The sequence below is a fragment of the Pseudonaja textilis genome, chromosome 5, assembly GCF_049901715.1.
Source record: "Pseudonaja textilis isolate UNSWEBS1 chromosome 5, rPseTex1.2, whole genome shotgun sequence".
In the NCBI taxonomy this organism is placed as follows: domain Eukaryota; kingdom Metazoa; phylum Chordata; class Lepidosauria; order Squamata; family Elapidae; genus Pseudonaja; species Pseudonaja textilis.
In genome coordinates this window covers 27,677,085-27,701,470 of record NC_141994.1, presented here as the reverse complement: position 1 = coordinate 27,701,470, position 24,386 = coordinate 27,677,085, and the positions used below count along the sequence as shown (strand labels likewise).

The 24,386-nt window shown below is 37.0% G+C and overlaps 1 protein-coding gene across 3 annotated transcripts in view; it reads right to left on the bottom strand.

Annotated features, from left to right (window-relative positions):
* TMEM117 (transmembrane protein 117) overlaps positions 1–24,386 on the bottom strand; it is a 76,013-nt gene that overhangs the window by 20,655 nt on the left and 30,972 nt on the right. For all 3 annotated transcript variants that reach the window (XM_026700670.2, XM_026700677.2, XM_087934391.1), the window contains exons 5-7: positions 13,315–13,412; positions 7,976–8,135; positions 476–605 (exon numbers count right to left, since the gene is read on the bottom strand). In XM_026700670.2, the coding sequence (XP_026556455.1) occupies positions 476–605; positions 7,976–8,135; positions 13,315–13,412 (388 nt within the window). The remainder of the gene's footprint in view (positions 1–475; positions 606–7,975; positions 8,136–13,314; positions 13,413–24,386) is intronic.

The following is a 24,386-nucleotide window of genomic DNA, read 5'->3' as shown; positions in this document are numbered from 1 at the left end:
CATGTGCAATAAAGACTGACTAGGCAGGGAGGGGAGGGGCAGGTGGAGAGGGGCAGGGCCAGCCAGGGGCACAATTTGCCAGTTCTCTGAACTGCACAGAATCATAACAACTGGTTCTATAGAACCAGCCCGAACCAGTAGAATCCCACCCCTGGTTAGATCTTCTGAAAGAATTTTGCTACAAGGGCAAATTGTATAGGACAAGTGTTATGGACTGTACCATTTCAAATTTTAGGTGAATAATCACATGAATGAATGAAGCATCTCTTTTTCCTGAAAATCTCATTGCTCTTTTAAGAAATCATATTTATGAGAGTATTTTAATCTACGCAGATTTCAGTATATACTAATGTTATGTTCTTCCCAAGAAAAATATTTTTATTTTCTTTCCCGATTATGGAAATCAAAGATAAATGTAGCACTTTGGAATTCTCCAATTCTGTTTTGAATAAGATGTTCAAAGAATGTTACATACCTGTAATGTGTATGTGATACTCCTCCTTTAAAATAGTTTTAAAATAAGGCAGTCTGAACTGAAAATGTGCAGCAGGCAAGCCTGGAAGATTCACATCAACATCACCCATAAAATGTGGAAATTCCCAGTCCTGCGAAGAAAAGAAAACCTTTCACTTTCTAACATTTTTATTTAAAATATATTTCCTCTCACCTTCAGATACACTCTACAGAGTTGATTTATAGATTATCTTTCTGTGCCCAGATAAGCAGGGATTAACACCAGACAATCAAACATAAAACAATACCCTAATCAAGGAACCACACTGGCAGAGAACACTATTGTATATATGAGCAAACCTCATACTCATTAGCAATAGTGATGTTACTTAATTCCTATAGTTACTATAATATATAATATGTTATACTACAGTATACTATAAGTATATAATAATACCATAATTGTGGGCATCAAAAGCTCAGAAAGTCCACAAATGGGAGAAATCTACATGTAGGCAAATCTTCACTAAAAAGGAAACAAATCCCACACTCAATAGTACTGATGATGTTACCTATTCAGGTAATAACATGTCTGCAACCAAACAAAATTGCTTCAAGAGCACCATGGACCTCACAGTTCAACTTTGACCTCCATATTTTTCTATTATGTATATTTTTGGAAAAGAGTGCAAAAATTGGACCCCGCTGTGCTCCATTATAAACCACAAACAGAATTCATTCTTTTAATTTCTAGGAACAGTCCTTGCTATCATAATTAAACTGTCAGTTTACAGACAGTAGTTGGCTACAAAATTGATGCAAAAGTAAAACGGTTGCAGAAGACAAAAGAGATATCTTGTTAACATAGAAAATTGTTCTAAAATCATTGCTCTATGCATTAGATTAGACTCCTTCTGTTCATATTCTAAAATCTCGTCTTTCATGAAGGTAGTATTTTAATATTTCACAGAGATGCAGATTGTATGCTATATTCTAGGGACTCCTGGTGAAATCCCCCCCAAAATACTAGACTATATTAAGCAATCTGTCTGTTTATTTATGTTATATAGTCTGATAGATTGAAATGTCTTCGTTCCTGGATATGCACATAACAGGTGTGAATATCCATCCTTTGATACATTGGTTATAGTGTTTTCCATAAGACTGGTGCTTGGCTAAATATGCTGATTTTGTACAATTGAGTGAGGATTGTCTTTAGATGATGTAAGAAATTGTGATACAATTAGGAATCAAGAGGCATTGGCATCTTAAATCATAAATAGCAACTTGTTCTACCAGCCAGAATCCTTATGATAGCCATGGTCTACATCCAAAATATAAAACCATATATCTCTTTTGTAGGAAGTAAGAAGTTTCAAGGACTGATATCAATGAATTATATTTAATGGAGGGGCATATACAGAATCTTGGAATCTGGAAGAATAATTTATCCCCTAATTTATTGTGTTCACTATGGTAAAATCTCTTTGAACTATTTGAAAGGCTTCTTACTACCTGGGTTGAGATGCCACTTATGAGATTAGTTTAGTTTAGATTAGGGGATTTTCCTTCTATTTTGATTGCTTCTTTTTTTAGAATAGAATATTCTAATTCTACTATTCTAAGACAGGGGTATCAAACTCAATTTCATTAAGGGCTGCATCAGGCTTATGGTTGACCTTGAATGTACCAATTATCATATTAAACAAGAAGAAAACCTTCTATGCACCAATTCCACCTACACTTTCTACAATTTTGTAAACAACAAACTAAAAGACTCAAGGTCCATCCCACCCCTGAAAGGACTTAATGGTAAAGACTACAACGATGACACTATTAAAGCCAACCTTTTAAAGACATTCTTTGGCTCAGTATTTGTAAGCAATGGATTATGCCCGGTATTTCCTTGTCGAACCACAGACAACTACAGTGATATATTGATTTTATAGAAGACAATGTTGAAAAAGCACTACGTAATCTAAAACCATCTCTATCTATTGGACCAGACGGAATATGTGCCTACTTCTTAAAAAAGCTATCCACTACCATAGCAGAACTTCTAAGCATAATCTTTGAAAAATCTTTCAGGACCAGCTCCTTGCCAAAACTATGGTCACAAGCCACGGTCATCCCCATCTTCAAAAAGGGAGACCCCAACCTAGTTGAAAATTACAGACCAATCTCCTTATGTTGCATCACCTGTAAAGTCATGGAATCAATTATTAACCAATCCATCCTCCTCGTCCTCTTAGAAACAAACAACCTATTCTCTAATAAACAATTTGGTTTCAGGAAAAAACTATCATGTAATCTGCAACTCTTACACTGCAAAAACAAATGGACTACACAATTTGATCAAGGCAAAGCAATAGACGCAATCTACATAGACTTCTGTAAAGCCTTTGATTCAGTGGTACACGACAAACTACTCCTACAACTAAAATCTTATGGTATCTCTGGACACCTGCATAACTGGATAGAAGCATTCCTGTCAAACAGACAATAAACAATCAAAATTAGGAGCGTCCTATCAAATTCTGTACCTGTCAACAGTGGTGTCCCACAAGGGGAGGGTCAACTCTTTTCATATTCTACATAAATGACCTCTGTGATCAGAGTGTTCTCTTTGCTGATGATGTAAAGCTTTTCAACACCACAGACAATACTGCTACCCTTCAAAAAGACCTCGACTATGTATCAGAATGGTCAAACAAATGGCAACTTCAAATCTCAACAAATAAATGCTCTGTCCTACATATTGGCAAAAAAAAAAAATCAGAAAAAAAAATACAGGCTGAATAGTCAAGACCTTGTTGATGATCCAAACTGTCAAGGATCTTGGAGTACTCATCTCTAATGATCTAAGTGCTAGAGCCCACTGTAACTACATAGCCAAAAAGGCATTAAGAGTTGTTAATCTAATCCTATGCAGTTTTTTCTCTGGTAATATTACACTACTAACTAGAGCATACAAAACATTTGCTAGACCAATACTTGAATACAGTTCATCAGTCTGGAACCCACATTACGTATCTGATATTAACACAGTTGAGAAAGTCCAGAAATATTTCACAAGAAGAGCTCTCCACTCTTCTATTAGTTGCAGAATACCTTATGCCACCAGACTTGAAATTCTAGACCTAGAAAACCTAGAACTACGCCTCCTTTGGTCTGATCTACATATAATATATGAAATCATACATTGCAATATCCTACTTGTCAATGAATACTTCAGCTTCAACCATAACAACACAGGAGCACACAATAGATACAAACTCAAATTTAATCACACCAAACTTGCTTGCAGGAAATACGACTGCAGAAATAAAATGGACCATGTCTGGAATACTCTACCTGATTCTGTGGTTTCTTCCCCAAACCCCAAAAACTTTAACCTTAGACTGTCTACTATTGACCTCACCCCTTTGCTAAGAGGTCTGTAGGGGGCGTGCATAAGTGCACCAATGTGCCTACCATCCCTGTCCTATTGTTTCTTTTATTTTTTTATTTTTCTTATATGTATCGATGTATTCATAACTATGTTTTTACTTATACCTATTATTTGGTAAGCAATTGGCAAAAATATAAATAAATAAATAAATAAATAAGAAGGTGAGATGGACCTGGGGACCAAAAGAAGCCTTCACCTTTGATGCAGTTGTTTTTTGAAATGAATGTGATTTTTTTTAAAAAAAAAAATTACCTAGTCTCAACTAAATTGAGGAACTGCCAGACAATTTTTTCAGTTTATGGACAAAATGTAGTTAATTTTGCTCCTAGAGAAACCAACAAGTTGTAACATGGTACATTACACATGGGGAATAATTCAGTTGTGTCATTAAGTTTTCTTGTAGACCAGTGGTATGCTAGCTGGAGAATTCTGGGAGTTGAAGTCCACAAGTCTAAAAGTTGTCAAGTTTGGCGATCTCTGTTGTAGACCATTAAAATGTCAGCATTTTGTTTCCCTTTTGTAGCTATGATTCCATGTGGACCTGTATATTCTGGATCTACAGCCTTCATGAAGGAATCTTTATTGGGAATGTCTAAATTCTGCTGGCTGGCAAGGAATCTCTGTTAGAAATATCCACTTTAAAGGGACTCAGTAATGAAAAATTACAGTAGAAAAATAGAACCACAGAATGAAAACAGCTAGCAGTTTCACTCAAAAGTTCCAGAAAATTTGACTTAGCTTACCAACGGTAATTGTGTGTAATTGTGAATATTTGATCAAAAACAAATAATATGATGGATGTCTATGTGATTATCTCAGAGTAGCAGCTTACAATTCCAAAACTTCAGGATCTAACAAAAGCAGAACCAGCAGGGTAGGAGGTACAAGGAAGAAAACCACATAATATTTAATTCATACCAACAACTTTCTATAGCCAAGGCAAGCACATGTCTAATTTCTCCATCATAGAAGCCCTCTCAGACATCTCCATAAGGAGCCCTTTTTAATTGATTGTGCATCATTTACTCAAATCTTAGCCAGGAGGGCAATAAATATACAGTGGCCTCTCCCTATTAATATAAGGTCTACCAGTTTTATGGTTTTCAGTAATAAGACAAAGCTTCATAAAGATAGCATGCTACTGCCTGAGATATTGCACTTAACTTTCCACCCAGATACTGCATTTCTTATTCACAGGGATTGAAAGAAATGAAATATGCCGCTATTAAGGAAAACACACCACACTTGCTTTATGCATAAAAATCAATAAATTATTTCCTGCTTTTACTTCCAAGCAAAACATCTCAGGCATAGCCAAAGGGGGAAAAAACCTGCCCCATAAATCAAGTCCTTTAGGCAATGAATGAATCATAAAACTAAATACAAGGCTTAAGAATAAAAAGGGAAGGAGAAGCTGTTGTATTCCCTCTGATCCCAATGCAGTCGCATATGCAGACATATATGTGTTCAGCATCTCCAATCAAAATGCCTTTCTTTGTAAACTTGTAAAAAAAATATATATAAATTTCATTTTCAGTATGAATTTCATTTTCACTATTAGGAATCACTTGAGCAGATTTATCAAAGCGAGCAACCAAACAAATCAACAGCACCCCTATTTTAATTACATTTGCACTACCAAGTTTTAACAAACAAAACCAGGGGTGGGATGCTACTAGTTCGGCCTGGTTTTATAGAACCTGTAGCTGTGAAGAGCAGCTGACACCGAACCGGTTCGGTGTTTGGCCTACCCACCTGCCTGACCTCTAGGTTGCCCTTTATTCCCTGCTTTCCCCTTCTCAGCTGCTTTGTGCGGCACAGCTGAGGTTGAAAAAGCAAGAAACAAGAAGATTTTCAAATGCCGCGTACCTGAGCACAGCGCTTGTCAGCTGTCCAGGCGGCACAGCTGATGATTTCTTGCAAACACTGCACACATGATTGTCTCCAGTTCGGAAACCGGCAAATCGCTCCACTGGCTGGCCCCTCCTCTCCCTTTCCTCTCACTCCTTACCTGGCATGAGAGCCATCCAACTTGCCTGGTTTGGTAAGATTGCAGACGGCAAGTCCTTTCCTGCTCCAAAGTCTGTTTAGTCAGAGTCTACCCAGCAGGCCAAAGAGACAAAGCCATTAAGTTTTATGCTATTCTAGATGAACAAAGAAACAGGTCTTTAGCCAGCTCAGCCTTCTTTGATGAATTTGACATTAAAGGGCCTAGCACTCCACATTCCTTAAAAAAACTTGTGCAGAAATTGTGGAGTTGTGGGGAGAAGAGCATCTGGTTACCAAGTCGAGTCAGTAGAGGGGAAAACATGTCTGACTTTACCAACTCTTATTGAATGCAACCAGATCCCTGACCATAGATCTGAAATCCCTATGCCAGATGCAATGATTCATCACCCATATTTGAACCACGTAGCACATCTGATACCAGAGCTCAATCCTCAAGCTCAAACTTGCTCCTAGGGAGAGATATTTTACAAGTCCACAAAGCAAGAGCTCAGATCAATGGTCCCCACAGTACTCCATACATTCAGAAATTACCTAGGATGGGTCATTAAGGGAGATGTCTGTTTAGGAAGCGTGCACAAACCAACCTCTGTTAACAGCATACTGACAAGCACATGAGAGAATAGACTCCTTCTATTTTCCAGCCAAGCCACAACCAATTCCTCTTAAAAGAACCACTGCATGTCACCCATTTGCCTTGTCCCTTCACAGGCACCTTTAGTGAAAATCTTGCCTATGGCAGTGACAGAGGTCATTTAAGGTGCACAGTCTTCCAAAAGACGGAAAATGACAATCAGGTGGCAACATCTACTGAGGACAAACTCTCTTTAGGAAAGACAGATCAGGAATTAGTCAAAGAAGATAGTGACAACTCCTCTTCCCTTCAGACCATAGAGACGACGTCCACCTAACAATAAAGAACAAGAGGTTCATCCATATGGTAAAGAATCAAACCAGAAATAATTTGGGAAGAGGCAGAACTGGTAGCTTAAGTCAGTATTGCTCTAAGGAACTAAGATTTTTATGAAATTGCAAAATCTTGGAGTTATAATTATATGAGAGTTCCTATTACTGTTGCAACTACTTGCCTTCCTTTTAAAGTTTTTTGGCTCAGTTTTCAAAGACCAGTAAGCACAATCTCCTACATCAGTATATAATATTGTGCAATTAGGAGTACAATGTTGACACAGTTCAAAACTAAAACTTTGCCTGCATTTGTACAAAAGATGTTTAAGTTTTGATGTAATCTGACTATTTTAACAAAAAGGACATTAAAACTGATGGATTGAGCCCATATTTTGTAAAGTAAGGCTTCAGCTTGGAAACCAAAACTATATCAATAATAATATAGGAATTAAGTCAATGAAAGACTACATGTTGCTATGTTAATTTGCATGCAAAATGGTTGAAACATTTAGTGTTTCCCTGAAAAATGTAATTGTTAACAGTTTCATGACATTTAACAGCTATTAAAAGATTACCATGAAACTAAACCAAACTTGGAAATGTAGCCAGAAATAAAAGAAATTAGAACTATTAAAAATAAATAAACCCTCATTAGATAGACCTTTTGATTCATTTGTAACAAAAGAAAAAAATCAAATAGTAGAAAAGAGCTATCAAGGAGGCTTCTTTGTTATCAGGACAATTTTGTGCAGGATTATGTACTCTTGTTTTAGCATTAAGTCTCAAAAAAGCAAAAATGAGATCATCTTTAAGAATCCATCTCCTTGGAAACAGTAGTTGGTAAAAAGAAACTGATTATAAATGAAGGAGTACTTGGTGTAAAGAGAATGAAACTGCCTACCAATACAAGTTAATTTTTCATGTGATACATGTGAAACAACCTTACTTTGCTAAAATATTTATTTCAAATTCACAAGGAAGGTTTTTCAAGGAAAACCTTCTCATATGTTTATCCCATTTTGATTTTTCTCCGTGCCATTTTGAGTGGAACGCCTCCATTTGTAAAATCTATAAGAGTTTACATAAAAAGAATACATCAGAATAAGAAGATTTCTGGCCACTTAAGCACTTTGTGGAAGGAATACTGGAATAACACACCTGCATGACAATAAGAAGGTCAAAAACTAAGATGAAGGAAGCCAGGAAAGCTCTTGAAACCTCATCACTTGGCAGAAATCCACGATTCAACTTGTCCCAGCTTATCCAGTCTGTTGTGATGATCAGCACAACCACTGAGGTCAAAGTAAATAAAACTGTCCTAAAAAGAAAAAAAATCAAAATTCAATTAGGATTACTAATTACTAGTTATCTCCAAAACAATTTGAAAATACAACATCATTTTCTTTGTTAAACTTAAAATACCACTGCATGAATATTCTTGTAAACCTTCTACAATTAGATTTGTTCTATATGTGCTGGGCTACAACTCTATAATTTGGAGTAGTTCAAAGAACCAGCAAATACCATCTCTGACTGGCCCTGCCCCCATCTATTCTCTGTCTCTTGAGTCCTAGCTGATTGACTAGGGCTTCTTTTGTTGTCCTGCACAGGAGAACAGAGCTGGAAAGCAGGTTAGTGGGGTGGGGAGAGAATGGAGATTTTGAAGTAACCTTCCCCCAGAAGTGGGGAGGGAATGGGATTTTGCAGTATCCTTCCCCTGCCATGCCCACCAAGCCGTGCCATGCCCACCAAGTCATGCCCACAGAACCAGTAGTAAAGAAATTTGAATCCTAACACTGGTATGTATGTGAATGGGTCAACCAACTTCTTGTATTCAGAGAAGGTCCTTTCTTAAGTACTGTCAAGTTCTTTAAAATGTCACAGATTTGATAGAGTTCTTCCATGTTTAGGCTGCAAACATTTAAAACAATGAGGTCCCTTTGCTTGCTTGTGAAAATATGCATATGGATAATTGGGGGTGTGTTCATTGATATGATCTGAAGTATGTGTATGTGCATTCTCTCTCTCTCTCTCTCTCTCTCTCTCTGCTCTTCTACTCAATTTCTGACTGCTGCCTTTGTTCTTACTCACAACTGGAATTGGCAGACTATGAAAATACTGTCCTAGCCTTAACCAGCTCAAATCTTAAATAGCTGATATAAAAGCTTAAGTTATAGTTATATTTCTCCCACAATATTAGTGAACTGTAAACATATTCATTAAACAGCAACTACTCACAGTAAGATATATATTAACAAATGAAACCCACAATTATTTAGGAAGGCAATTCATATAGTTTGAATTACCACCACTAAATTGCTTGCTTTAGGCTCTCCTTGCACATTAGCTGTGAATCTCTCTTCTAAATATGCTTTAGAAATATTTCAGACAGTAGAAACACAAACAATAATTCTGGATGTCTATGCACATGTGTTATTTTAGGAAAGATAAATGCGTAGGCAGATGCATAAATAGCAAGTAAGCAAATCAATATTTGCCACGGTTTCCAATTGGAGTTCTCATACTGTTCCCAGGCATTTTTTAACCCTCAATTCCTTCTTTTTTCTGTGAGTGAGCATAGAAAGACAAAGTACTGAAAGCGTTCTTTTGTATTTCCAGTTATGCCCGATACTCATTATTCTTAAAGATCAATCACCCTTTCACTTTTTAAAAACAAGTCCCATACCATGTAATACTCAGTTTCTTATTTTTCTTTAATTTCTAGTGTTAATCTATTCATTCAGTATCTTATCACTTTTCCAATTTTGAGCAATTCTAGCTGCTGTTCAAACATGTATAATTAAGTATGTTTTTTCTTTACTATAACCTTCAAGTACTATTCCTAATAAAAATATTTCAGGCTTCAAATCTATATGTTGTTTAATCATTTTTTCCAACCATGTGTGTATTTTAGTCCAATATCTTTTAGCTTCTACACAAGTCCAACACACATGGTAATATGTTCATGGTGTTTGGTGACACTTCCAACATTTAGTTGATTTAGTTACATTTAGTTATCTTTGAACATCTTCACTAGTTTTGCTGGTGCTAAGTGCCATCTGTAAAACATACAAATTTTCTTCATATGCTGTAGATATTGTCCATTTATAATTCCTGTCCCATAACTCCTGCCATCTATCTAATTCTATAGCATATCCAAAAAAATTTGCCCATGTTATCATTGTTTCTTTAACTTGTGCCAGGGGTATACAGTGAGGCTGCACAGATAGCGAAATGTTGTCAGACCTGTCAGGCCAATATTGCCTCATCCAAAGGGGCGATACATGTGGGATGGAGGCCATGGGCACAATGCCCCTTTGAGAAACTACAGTTAGACTATATTCAACTGCCTTGAGCCAATGGCTTGTTCTAGTATGTAGTGATCAATTCACCCACTGGATAGAGGCCTTCCCCATGCCACTTCCCTTGAGACAGCAAGGCACCTGTTAAAAAACATAGTCCCCAGGTTGGAGTACCAAGCATCATGGACATGGACAGAGCTATACATTTTGTGTCTCAATCAACATTCATGTCTTGCAGGCCTTGAGGACTGCCCAGACTCTTCACACTCCTTTACACCTTTGCTCGTCTGGGGAGGTTGACAGGGAGAACAAAGGACTCAAGACCCTCCTAGGAAAACTGTCAGGAAACCCATCTACTATGGCCTCAAATACTGCCTATAGCCCTATTTTACCTTAGGACTCGATCCTGAAAAGACTTAGGCATTTGTCTGTTTGAATTACTGTTTGGCTGGCCACCAGACACTCTAAAAGGCTTAGACTCCCACTCCCTTAGTTTAGAAAGGGTATGTGTGTGATTTTATCATATCTTTTAGCCTTGCATTAACAACTCCACAGACGTTGAAGACAGAGTGCCCTGACCCAGACCCTGCCACTGGAAGAAAACCTTCACCCCTTTGAGCCTGGAGACTGGCTCTGGATCAAGTCCCTCACAAGGAAATCACCACTACTACCCAAGTGGAATGGACCCTTCCAGATCTTCCTCACAACCCACACTGCTGTAAAGGCAGCAGAAAGAAATGCCTGGATACATTGGATACACATCAAACCAGCAGTCTTCAATCACAGCACAGAATCAGCCTCAACGCAGAAGAGTGACTACAAAAGGACCCAGAGACTGACAAGTGGGCAGTAAAGATTCTATTTTGCAATGAAGATAATTGGGGGTGGGGTGGGGGAGCAGGAGGCTGTTTTGACATTCCATTCAATTTATCTGGTGAAAACTGAGAGTTTTGTAGAAACTTATTTCCTGAAAAGGAAAATGTGTGGGAATACTTAGTGGGAATACTAAAGAGGTACTGAATACGACTAACTTTTATCTACAGGGAAGCAAGTCAGTCAAAGGCATCTTAGCAATCTGCCATAGAGGAACAGCAACTCACCTACAGGCCATCCAAAATTTTACAAAACTCAGGGATTTCAAACTAGTATCAACACATTCCATTATTTGTGACTGGGGACGCAGCACAAATTTCAAGGATAGGACCATGTTTGCCTTAAATACTGCTATAATAATCAGGGCAGCCAGTGTTTTAAGATGACAGGCTGCAAACCCTCAAAGGTGTCTGATTGTCAAGTTCTAGAAAATATGGCCCTCAGTGGAACCACACTGAGGTAATCCCATTCACTTACACACATGTCAAACTCCCCTTAGGCTGGTTTTTACTCTGCAGCACAAAATCCTTCTCAAATTCCACAATTAACAGTCCTTACGCCTTCATTGCAGAGAAGACAAACGAGGGAACTCCAGCTGTTAACACCAGACTAACACCATTCCAAAACAGCTCTATTAAGAATAGCTGAGTATGTAGCCCTGGCAGTATCATTGGTGAGTGCGCCAAGCCTTGCAGTGTGGAATTCCAGAAATATTAGCAACCTAGCCTGCATATTGGCAAAAAGCCTTAATTCGATCTCTCAGGCCCTGGATGCTCTAAATAGAGAACTGAGCCAAGTATGGAGAGCAATGCTAGATAACCGGCTAGCTGTTGATTACCTCCTGCTGAGGCATAACCATGGTTGTGAAGAGTTTTGTGGCAGGTGTTGCTTTGACTTAGACAACTCTTCAAAACATATAGAGCGCTATATAAAACATGTCCAGGAGCTAACGAAAAATATGAGAAATCCCCCTTTGATCTATCAGGGCTCTTCCCCTGTTTTCCAGTCTTTCACTGGTTAAAAGCTTTCCTTTTGGGAACTGTCACAGTAGTTCATACAGGAGCCCTCCTCTGTTGCTTCTGCCAATGCTTACCCCTCAGCAAGCCTGAGAAATTGTCTCCCTCCCAGAACTCAAGGAAGAAAGACAGGTTTCCCTCATGATGTGCCAAATTGACAAAAAGTATCAGCTGTACTCCCATGAAATAGTTGGGCTAAATAATATATGAAACAGCCCAAAATGGGGGGCTGCTGGGGGAAAATCAAATAAACCCCTATTTTCTGAAATAAAATATCAGCCATAAGAAAAAAAACGCAGAAAAGCTAAGCTGCTAAGAAAAAACTGCCTAAGGCTCATTCCATATTCCAGCCAGGGGCTCAAAGGAAACAACACTGTAACAAGAAACTAACCACAAACAGCTAATGGTTATTTAGAAGATAATGAGCCTATTGAAAGTGGAAGCCCATTGACAAACAGACAAAATGATCTTCAGAAACCCATTCAAGACAGGATATTTCAAAATCTCCCCATGGCAAAATTTGACAACCAACAAAACAGAGTAATAGAATAAGAATAAGCGGCCCCACACCCAAGACCTAACACAGGACAAAAGTCATTTAGTCATAATAGGAATCGCCCAACACCCTTTTAGAAACACGAAGACCACATTGCATAAATCCCAAAACTTCAAAAAAAAAGAATCATATAAGAATCCTTCCTCTTACCCAGTTTTTTGTTCAGCTGACCCAGAAGTGAACTGAATGTTGTTGGATCGCGGGAAAGAGAGACGGGAGACCAGTGTGACTTTTCAGCTCTTTATTTCATGTATAGATCTGTGCAAGATCTTGGAGTCGCTGCAGCCCTTTTTATAGGGATTTTCTGCGGCTCGCAACCAATGACAGTTGTTTGAATCTCCCGCGATCGGCTGTGCCAATTGCGGGCGATTCTTAGTGAACCAATAGCGATCGGGTAATTGAACCAATCATGTCACAGTATCTCTCAACCAATCAGAAGAGGTTATTTCAAGTATGCTAATATGGAACAAATGTCACTTCACTTCTGCAATTAAAAACCTCCTTCTGAAGCAATCGTTTTCAGTTTTTCCATTTCAAATGGCAGCAGCATTTTTTTTTCTCTTATCTCTGCCAGGCGATCTCCCTGCTGGAAAGCGAGCCCTGACCTTTCCTTTTGACAGAACAGTTTGGTATTTTATTTTAATGGAGAAGGTTAAATTGTAAAAAAATTTTAGGAATCAATCCCTTCATGATGGCTTACAAGAAATTTAGAATATCAGTGTTTTTAATGTAAAGTGTGATTTTTCCTACCAGAATAAAATGATCCTAATGTTCCCCCTTTTCCAAAAAGCCCTGGCAGATTTTCCCCAGTCAGGGTAAGGCTTGTCCTGAAGCATCATATCGGTCACCTGAAGTGAAGAGATAGAGAGATAAACTATGTAGTTCAGTTTAAGGAGAAAAAAAAAACTGCATTAGGCTTGAGGGGTATAGAAAAACCTGACAATTGTCCTAATCAGCAAGATATTTTTTGCATATGCAAAAGAATCCTTATGTGCATATGTGTATAGAAAAGTCAAGTGCTTATACTTGGGTCTAGAATACATGACATGCAGTGATGCCCACAGACAAAAGACACAATGCCACACAGCAGCATATGCCTCACTGAAAAATATGACATTACATCTCTTTCCCTCTCTCTCTCTCTCTTTACCACCCCACCTCCACCATTGGTTGTAACTCTAAACAAGAAAGGTAAAATTGCCTATTGGCATGTGTAGAGAAGAATTCCACAAATATGAAAGGCAACTCTTAAAAGAAAGTTTAAATGTAATTATTCACTATAAGAGCGCAATTTCTGAATGTACACCTACAAGTTGTAGAAACTTGTAGAGAAAACTACAAGTTGCATAAAGCATTTAACTTTAGTTACTTATATGAAGTCATCCACAGAGATTCTGGGCAGCTAACAGTTAAGATACACACAATAAGAAAAATAAATAAATAAACCCAATCATAATATAAATAAATAGCTCAACATCAAAGCAATAAACAGTAAAATATGCAAACGTATGAATCCACCAGACTTCTGCCTTCCTTCTGAACTAGCTGGAATAACTGAACTTTAACTGTTCCCCTGAAATCTAAGAGAAAAGAAGCAGAGTGGATCTCTATGGGGAAGAAATTCCCAAGGATGAAAGCAGTGGCCCAAAACTTTGCTTCCAAGGTCTGGTGATGCAACCATGTCTTATAGAATGGATCTATGAATGTCCCTATTCAAACTGATCAGAGTGACAGTGATAACATGATCTGGAACCAGAAAGGCCTTTCAAGGAAACCTGGAATCACACCTAGAAGCCAACTGGCAACCAATACACCCAACTATGTATCTATCCCTATCCAGTTGCATTTTTCAAAATGCAGGCCCATGCAGAAGGCAAATAAGTGACTGAAGGCAACTGACTGAAAGCCAGGCCTCCTAACTGAGAAATGGGCCAAAATAGGAACTCAAGATATAACTGTATGAACATCTTCCAGGTGGCAGCTGTCACATGCTGATCAAACAATAGTTGTGAGTTCAAGAGGACCTCAAAGTTGTGAACTTTGAGGTCATGTTGAACTTCCTCTAACAGGAGAAGTACACCCATTTCAAAGTTGGATCTGTTATGGCCACAAAATCAAATATATTGTCTTTGGAATCATTCAAAATCTGCTCTTCCCCATTCAGACATTGACAGTCCTTATCATTTTTTAAAAAAATTCCACAGGTAATTTTTACACAGCGTTTTCTTTAGTTTTCTATTCTTTTTTTTAATTTTTATTGATTTTTGAAAACAAACATAAATGAACAAAACATAAAACATCTTTTTTGAAAGCAGCATAATCCCTTCGTACAGACACAAATCCAAGTTCATGCTCATTTATATATTCCATTCCATATCTTGTTACTAGTCTACATTTTCGATATAGCTTCTCCCCTCTTTTAACTTTCTTAATTTTATTTTATTTATTTCATCTCAATTCAAATCATTATACTTATATTCTTTGTCTGTCCTGTTTCAACTGTCTACTATCTTTTCTCATTAAACAAAATTTCTCCTGTAATCACTGATTGGAGTTATATCTTTCCCCTAAAATTATAACACTTAATATAATACATAACTTCCATTCAGATTCTGCTTGGTACTTTCTAAAACTACACACTGTATTTTTTTAAAAAGAACAAAATATAAATGTATAATATAATTAGAACAACAATCCATGCCAATTCAATTCTATCATTAATATTGATATTCATTTAAATCTTAACATTTTACACTTTACTTTTCAGATAAATATCATACTTCTATGGGAACACTTATAAACTTTCCATAGTTTACTCCCCCCCACTTCACTTATATTTTATAAAATATTGAGTAATTAAAATGTTCCCGTTCCTTTCTAATTCAATTCTCTCATTTATTTTATTTCATTTATTTTGTTCACAAAAGTTTCACTAAATTACACTGACTATTTTATCCCTCTTTTTTATCCCTCTTTGTTGTTTCCAATTTTCTAACATTATTTCTATTACAAATATAACAATACCATCTTATGTACCTTCACAGAATCCCTTTTTCAGTTAGATTTTCACCCATTATCTCTGAATAAGTCCTGTTTCTTTACATCTTGCTCCAAACCTTTGTAACTTCTCTTCCTTTCCTTCTTCCCTTTCTTCTTCTCTCTCTCCTTTTTACCCCCGTCTCTCCATCTCCATTTCCCTCTTCTGTATTCCCCTTTTCTGTTGCTTTCCAACATTATATCCACTTTTCAAATTATTTTTCCTTTTTTTGGTTGATTTTTTAAGTCTTAAATTCTCCATTCTCTTTCCCCCCCTTTCCCCTTTCTTCCCCAAATAGCATTAAAGATGGCTTCTTCTTTGTCCCAGTCTTCTTGTTGCGCAGTCTTTTCATTGTTTCTCGTAGTTATGAATCGCCATTTCTAAGAATTGAAAAACGGAGCCAAAGGAGCCCTTCCCTTCTTGTGTCTCTTCTTTATATTTTTTAAATTCCATTTTCAGTTCATCCAGAGATAATGCTATTGTAGAATTTTTTAAACAACCACCCAATTGTTTTTAGTCATTCAAATATAATATCCAAAAATCCCAAAGTCACCAAGCAATCCAAATACACACAGGCTGTTTCTTTTTACACTTTCTTCTTTTTTCACTTTCTCTTCCTGGGGTTACTATTTAGTTACAAGTTCCAATTAAAATGTATCTTTTAGAAGTCTTATTGAGATTTAACTTTAAATTCTTTTAAAGTCCAGGCAGTCTCCTCCTTCCAGATCCTGCCCTTATTCTTTTCCTCTTCCTTCCTATTTATAAACAAAAAGGATTTTTTAGTGTCCAGAAATCTTTAGTGTCCCTTTGGCATTTAATTATATTTTCAGCTTAATTATTGGAGCTAAAGCGGATTTTTCCAATTTCTTATTCAGCTCTCTTCATTGTCAATATGAGGAAGGAGAGAGAAGAAAAAAAAACATTTCCCTTTTCACTTTCTTTCACTGCTTCCGACTCTTCTTTGGGAGCGATGTTATCTTTTATAAAATTTAAATTCCAGAGTACCTTAGTTGTTGCTTTTTAACCCGGTCAGCCAAAACTTTCACTTCTTATCTTCCTCCTGCACTTTCTTTTCCGGTTGAGTGCTTCTTTCAGGTGGCCATTTCTGACCACCGCTCCTACTGCCTTCAGGAAAGGGAGTTTGACCAGCTGAGGAGAGATGCGGCTCTCCTTGACCCTATTGGCAATCTCCCCCCTCTTCACCACCTCTACGGGGTGGCTTAGCCCCAAAGCCAGCTGGCTCAGGGCGCTCTAGCGGCGAGCCCAGGCAGAAACTGTGCACAATCGCGGATTCCTGCCTGCTGCCAAAGCCCTGCAAACCGGAAGTCTTTAGTCTTCTATTCTGTGGACCCTATGAAAGATCCATCAACAGAATCACATTACAGAAAAAGATCTGTAAATAGATAAGTAGATAGATAGATAGATAGATAGATAGATGATCTAGAAAGATAGAAATAGAAAAATAGCTGAATGGTTGGGGGGGAGGGAGAGAGAGATAACACCATGCAGAATGAGCAAGTATTGTAATAAAATATATTCTGAATGTAGAAATTAATATAATAATACAATAGAGCAGATCCTAAATCTTTTAATCGCCTGTCACCAATCGTGTATATAATAATCAAGTATCTTCCAAAGCACAAAATTATTCCCATCCCGACTTCCGGTTTGGGCTTTGGCGACGGACCGAAATCTGCGATTGTGTGCCATTTTGATCCATGCTCGCCACCAGAGCACCCTGAGCTGGCTGGATTCGGGGCAAAGCCACCCCATAGAGGTGGTGAAGAGGGGGGAGACTGCCAGCAGGGTCGAAGAGAGCCACATCTCTCCTCCCCAACCAGCCATTACTCCCTTTCCCAAAGGTGGTTGCAGTGGTGGTCAGAAATGGCCACCTCAAAGAAGAACCTAACCGGAAAAGATTGTGCAGGAGGAAGATAAGATGAGAAAGCTTTGACTGACCGGGTTGAACTGAAAAAGCAACAACATAAGGTACCCTGGTTTCTGAACTATAAAGAATAACATTGTTCCCAAAGAAGATTTCTGAAGTGGTGAAGGAGAGAGAGAAGGAAAAATATTTGGGTTTTTTTCTTTCCTTCCCCATACTGACAGTTAAGAGACTTAAGTAAGAAATTGAAAAAAAAAATCACTTTGACATTAATAGGCATTCAAGCTGAAAATAAAATGTCAAAGGGATAATAAAGATTTATTGGATATTTAAAAACTTTTAAAAGAAGGAAAGGAGAGAAAAGGAAAAAACAAAAGGGTGGAATCTGGAAAAATGGAGGAGACCACCTGGAAGTAAAAGCAATTAACAGTGAAACCTTAACAAGATTCCTAAAAAATACATTCTAACTGAAACTTTGTAACAAGATAATAGTACCCCAGGAAGAGAAAGTGGAAAAAAGAAACAAGAAACAGCCTTGGATTATTTGGATTACTTGGTGATTTTTGGATTTTTTGTTATTAGATTTAAATGACTAAAATCAATTGGGTGGTTGTTTAAAAGTGTTTAAAATGGCATCACTCTTGGAAGAACTGAAAATGGAACTTAAAAAACAGAAAGAAGATGCACAAGAAGGAAGAGGTTTTTTTCGGCTTCGTATTTCAATTTTTAGAAATGGAGATCTTGAACAATGAGAAACAACAAGAAATGCTTGAAGAACAAGAAGGGTGGGACAAAGAAGAAGTCATCTTTAATTATCAAGTAATCCTATGTGGGGGGAAAAAGGAAAGGGGGGAAAGAGAGTGAAAAATTTAAGATTTGAAAAAACAACAAAAAAGAACAGTTTGAAAAGCAATTAGAATATTAGGAAAAATCAGAAGAGAGGATCAAAGAAGAGAGAATTAGAATTAGAGAGACAAGGGGTCAAAAAGGGGAAGGAGAAGAGGGGGAAGAAGGAAAGGAAAAAAAGTTATAAAGGACAGAAACAGGATATAGAGAAACAGGGAAACATGTAAGGATTAAAGGTATAAGCCTATTTAGAAGACATAGAGATAATGGGTGAAAATTTAATTGAAAGAGAGGATTCTGCAAGGGTACATAAGATAGCATTGTTATATTCATTAAAATGAATTTAGAAAATATGAAACAAGTTTGATTAAAGTGATAGATAAAATACTTATTGTAATGGAATGGAATGTTTGTTAATAAATAAATGAAATAAAGAGAATGAGAGAATGAAATTAGGAAAGGATCAGAACATTTTAATTGTTATTAATGATTTATAAAAATTTAAGTGAAGAGAAATAAGAAAGAAATATGAAAAAAATTATGGAAATTTTACAAGTGTTCCTAAGGAAGTATGATATTTAATTGAAAAGAAATGTTAAAGATGTTAATTAATATTAATGGAAGACTGTAACTAACATTAATGGTTGAGCCAAATTGGAATAGAATGAGCATTTTATGTATTATTGTTATATACACTATATATTTTATCTTTAAGAACTTTAAGAACTGTATTTTAAGAATGTACCAAGCAGAATTCGATTGGCAAAAGTTATATGTTATAAAATAGAGGTTAGATAGTGAATGTTAGGCATAAATTGAAGTTTAAATAAGATCTGAATGGACAAAAATTAAAAGATACAAAGGTGTCATATTCCAATCAGTAACTACAGGGGAAAACTTGTTTAATGAGAAAAGAAAATATGAAATTGAAACAGGACAGACAAAAGTATAAACCTAATGATTAGAAAGATATTGAAACTTAGAAAAAGATATGTACTTGAACTTAAAAAGGAATGTGATAATTAAAAACAAGGTTGAGAAAACTAAGGGAAGGGGAAAATCACTGAGAAAATGCTAAAATAGTAACAAGATATGGAATAGAATACAAAGATGACTCTGAAGCAGGTTCCTAAGAAGGTGCGCGAACAGAGAAAAGACTAAGTTTTTGGCAACACAACTCATCCAGAAGAATATAATGTTTCAAAGGTTAATTCCAGAAGGCTTGTTGGTAACATGGCAGGAAAAGAGGATCAGGATAGATAACTTAGACAATGCGCAAGATTTCTATGAGCAGATTGGAGGAAGAGAAGAAAGCAGCAGTAGAGACGAGCTAGAGACAGAAAGCCAAGAAAAACAACAACAGCAAGATATAGGAGGACTAGAACAAGAAGGAGAGAACAAGGAGGAGACTGAAGGAAGAAAATTAAGAACACGCCTGCAAAGAGAGACTAGAATTAACAGAAGACAGATAATATCCCACAAGTAGAAAGACGGAAATGGAAATGAAGCTATTATCATTAAACATAAATAGTCTAAACTCATCCATTAAAAGAAAACAGATACTATCTAGATTAGCCAAACAGAAATTAGAAAGAGTATACCTGCAAGAAGTCCTTATTAAAAAAACAATTTTGGAAATGTTTAGAATATCCTAAATTAGTAAGATTATTTGTAGCCCTGGCAGATCAAAAACAGAAAGGGATAGCAGTATATGATAAAAAAGAAATTAAGGCAGTAGAAAAATATGTAGACCCACAAGGGAGAATTTTTATACTTGAACTAGAATTAGGGTACAAGCCAATGTTATTAGTTATAGTTTATGCACCGAATGACAACCAAAGTCAATTCTGTAAGGAATTACATGAGAGAATTGTTGAGATGGGACAAGACAACGCATGCATTGTGGGAGATCTTAATGCGGTAGTAGATATAAGGAAGGATTATTTTAGTAATGCAAAGAACAAAAAGAAAAGGAAAATTTTGCCCAGATCTTTTTTCAATATGACACAGGAACTAAATTTGATAGATCAATGGAGGAGAATAAATTTGAGGAAAAAAGAATTCACATTCTACACAAATCGTGGTCTAAATTAAACATGGCATGGATGAACGCAGAACTAGGAAACCAACTAGATACGATAGAGATTATGACAAATGTATGGGCTGATCATAACCCATTAAAAATAATTTAGAAAGGAAGGAAAAGGAAGAGTAGAAGCTGGATACTTAATCCCCAAATTTTAAAGGAGAAAGATTTTTTAGAGAAAAATTAAGAAAGAAATGGAACTTTTTAAAAAGGAAAACACAGTGGAGCAAACATACAGAATATATGGGATACAGCAAAGGCAGTCTTGAGGGGGCTGGTAACAGCATATACAGCGAAAAGGAATAAGGAAAAATGGCAAAATCAGAATAAATTACAGGAGGAGATTAAAGACCTAGAAAGTAGATTACAAAAAAAACCCACAAGATGAAAATATGAGGAAAGAGATGATTCTTACTAGGCATAAATTGAACATTATAAATCAGGAAGAGAAGGTTAAAGAGGTGAAAAGGGCAAGACAGAATTTTTTTGAACATGCAAATAAACCAGGGAGGTGGTTAGCCCATAAATTAAGATTAGAAAGAGAAAGAAGGTTGATACAAGAATTGGAGGATGATGATGGAAAATTAGAATATCGAATGACTGAGAAAAAGAAAATAGTACAAAAATATTTTGAACAACTATATAGGGAGGATGGAATAAACCCTGAGAATATAGAACAATATTTGAAAAGGAAAGGTCTCCCAGAAATTAAAGAAGAACAGAAAGAGATATTAAATAAAGAAACGACAGTGATGGAATTGAAAAGGGCAGTTGAAAGGCAGAAATAAGACGCCAGGGCCAGATGGTCTTTCAGCGGAACTGTATAAATGTATTTATGAATGTCTTGAACCAGTGATGTTAGATGTGTACAATGAGGTATTAGACTTTGCCAAAATTATCTGATTCATGGAGAGAAGCAAATATCTCACTAATTCCTAAAGAAGATTTAGATCACAAACAGATTAAAAATTATAGACCAATCTCATTCTTGAACATAGACTATAAAATATTCACAACAATAATGTTGGAAAGATTAAAAATTATATTAAATGAACTTATTCATATTGACCAGAACAGCTTTCTACCTTCTAGACAGATACAGAATATAAGGATAGTATTAAATGTATTAGAATACTATGAGACCCACCCGGAAAAGCAGGCAGTGTTGATTTTTTTGGATGCTCAGAAGGCCTTCAACAATCTCAGCTGGCAGTTCTTGATCCAACAGGTCGAAAATATGGGATTTGGATCTAAATTCAAGAAAATGATTGGCACAATTTATTCAAACCAAAAAGCTAGGGTAATTATAAATGGGGAGATTACTGAAAACTTTAAGATTATGAAAGGTGTTAGGCAGGGATGTCCAATGTCGCCTCTGCTTTTTATCTTCACCATCGAAGTGCTTTTAAATCAGATTAGATAGAGAAAGGAGATAATCAGAATGAAGAGCAAAAAAGAAGAATATAAAGTACAGGCGTTTGCGGACAACTTAGTGTTTTTTGTGGAAGATCCAATGGAGTCAGGGACCTATCTAATTAAAGAATTAGAAGAATATGGGGTGGTAGCAGGACTAAAAATATATAATGGGCTGTGTGATGGCCTTGTGAGTTTTGTTGTGGAGATATCCTGGATCTTGTGCTGTAATCTCCTGGGTCGTTTGTTTTGTAGTGATCTACAACTCCATCAACCAATCAAGAGGCAGCATCGCAGCCAACCAGCCCAGCACACCAGCCCTCACCATCAGTATTTATAGAGAGACAGCAGCTCTGATCACATACACTTGCACTGGCACAAAGCCGAAAGCAGCAGCCTGAGGATGGCAAGTGGGACCTCGCCAAAACGTCACCAAGGTACTCTTAATCTTACACGGGAAAAGACCCAAACACACCTAGACCTATATATATTCTTAAGTTTTCGCGGGTACTTACATGTATGGTATTCAGCTTTGTTCGGGTATTTTCCCACGTCATTATAGTTGTGCTTTTAAAGTTGTAGCAACGTTTCAGCAGAATCTCATCTGCCATCTTCAGGCTTCTGTATTGTGTTCGTCTGTGAGTCAGACTTTTACAGTTGTTTCAGTTTTAAATTTGGGGGTAGCCTACTGCTGTGCCAGAATGGTATTTTCTTCATCCTGATTGGTTGGGAGTCTTGGGAGTCTTGGTCTGTGTTTATTGGTCTTGGAGTTTGCTGTGTTCTGCTTGCTTGGTGTTTCTCATATCTTCTGTCTGTTTTGTGGCTTTTCCTCACTTAATGAGGAAGTATGTTCCAGCTTTTTTACTGCATTTTTGTGCTCATCCAGGCGGGTACTTATTCTTCTATTGGTCTATCCAATGTATGTGGCCGGGCACGATGCACAGGGGACTTCATATATGCCTTGGTTTTCCAGGTCAATTTTATCTTTGGGATTTCTAAGGATGGCTGCTATTTTTCTGTCTGTTTTGAAGGCAGTCTTGATGTGATATCTGTGTAGTATCTTACTGATTTTGTCTGTAGTACCTCTTATGTAGGGCAGGACAGCTGTTCCATAGGTCTGTTCATCTTCTAGGTCTCCATTATGTCTCAGTGTGTTTTTGTGGATCAAGCCAGTGATTTTGCTTTTGTGGAAGCCGTTGGCTGTCAGTACTTTAGTCAGGGTGCATAGTTCAGTCTTTATGTGTGTCTTGTCTGCCAGGCATTTGGTTCTAGCAATTAGTGTTTTGGCCACGGAGTTTATCTGTGCTGGGTGGTGGTGGGATTGGGCGTTGAGGTAGCAGTTCCTGTGTGTTTTGTTCTGGTATATGGTGTGTCCTAGTGTGGCATCTGTTTTTTTGTAGATTAGTACATCTATGAATGGTAGTTGTTGTTTGTTTCTGTTTCCATGGTGAACTTGATTTTGGGGTGTGTGTTGTTTAGGTGTGGTAGGAAATTGTTTAGGTTTTCTTTTCCATGGGGCCAAATCACAAATGTGTCATCAATGTATCTTAACCATAGTTTGGGTTTGTGGGTGGCATTAGTCAGGGCTCTGGATTTGAATTCTTCCATGAACAGGTTTGCAATGACGGGTGACAGTGGTGATCCCATAGGGGCTCCTTCAATTTGCTTGTATCTTTGTCCTTTGTATATGAAATATGTGTTGGTTAAGCAGTGTTCTGTTAGTTCCATGAGGTGTTTAGCTGGTTGGTATTTATTTTTGATGATTTCAAGAGTTTCTTTTATCGGGACTTGAGTGAATAGTGAAACCACATCGAAACTTACAAGCAGATCTTGTTCCACGTGTAGATCTTTGATCATTTCCAAGAAGTGGTATGAGTTTTGTACATGTGAAGCTGCTGTTTCAGCATGGGGCTGTAGCTGTTTTGCTAAGTGTTTAGCTAGGTTTTGTAGTGGTGCTCCTCTGGAGCTGACTATGGGTCTGAGAGGTATGCCTTCTTTGTGTATTTTTGGGAGGCCATATATTTTTGGCCAAAACACTCCTCCCACAACCTCTGGGAATTTGAAATGCAAAAACAAATTTTGCCTCCTTTTCTACGCCCCTCCCCCAACCAGTGGGGCTCTTTTTTTCTCTTTAATTGGATTTTAACTTTTTAAACCAGGAACTAGAATGTAAACCTTTTATTTTGATTTTCTTTTTGTTTATTAAGAGGAACATATAGAATATTTTTCTTCTTTCTTTTTTTCTTTTTCTTTTTCCTTTTTACATATACCATTGCAACTAATTGGATTAAGCTATACAAGTGCCTGAAGATTTACTTTTTCCTTTTTTCCTTTGGAGTGGCAATTGCTTGCCTTCATTTTTTTTCTTTTTTCCTCTTTTTTTCCTCTTTTTTCTCTCTCTTTCTTTACAGATAAGCATTACAAGATAAGTAGAAAGACACCAGCTCCAGCTTCTTCGATACCAACTCCCTCACCATCTGGAGTACAACGATCTATACAGACAATATTACAACAGGAAAAAGAGAAAGAGACGGAAGTGACATTACAGATGATTA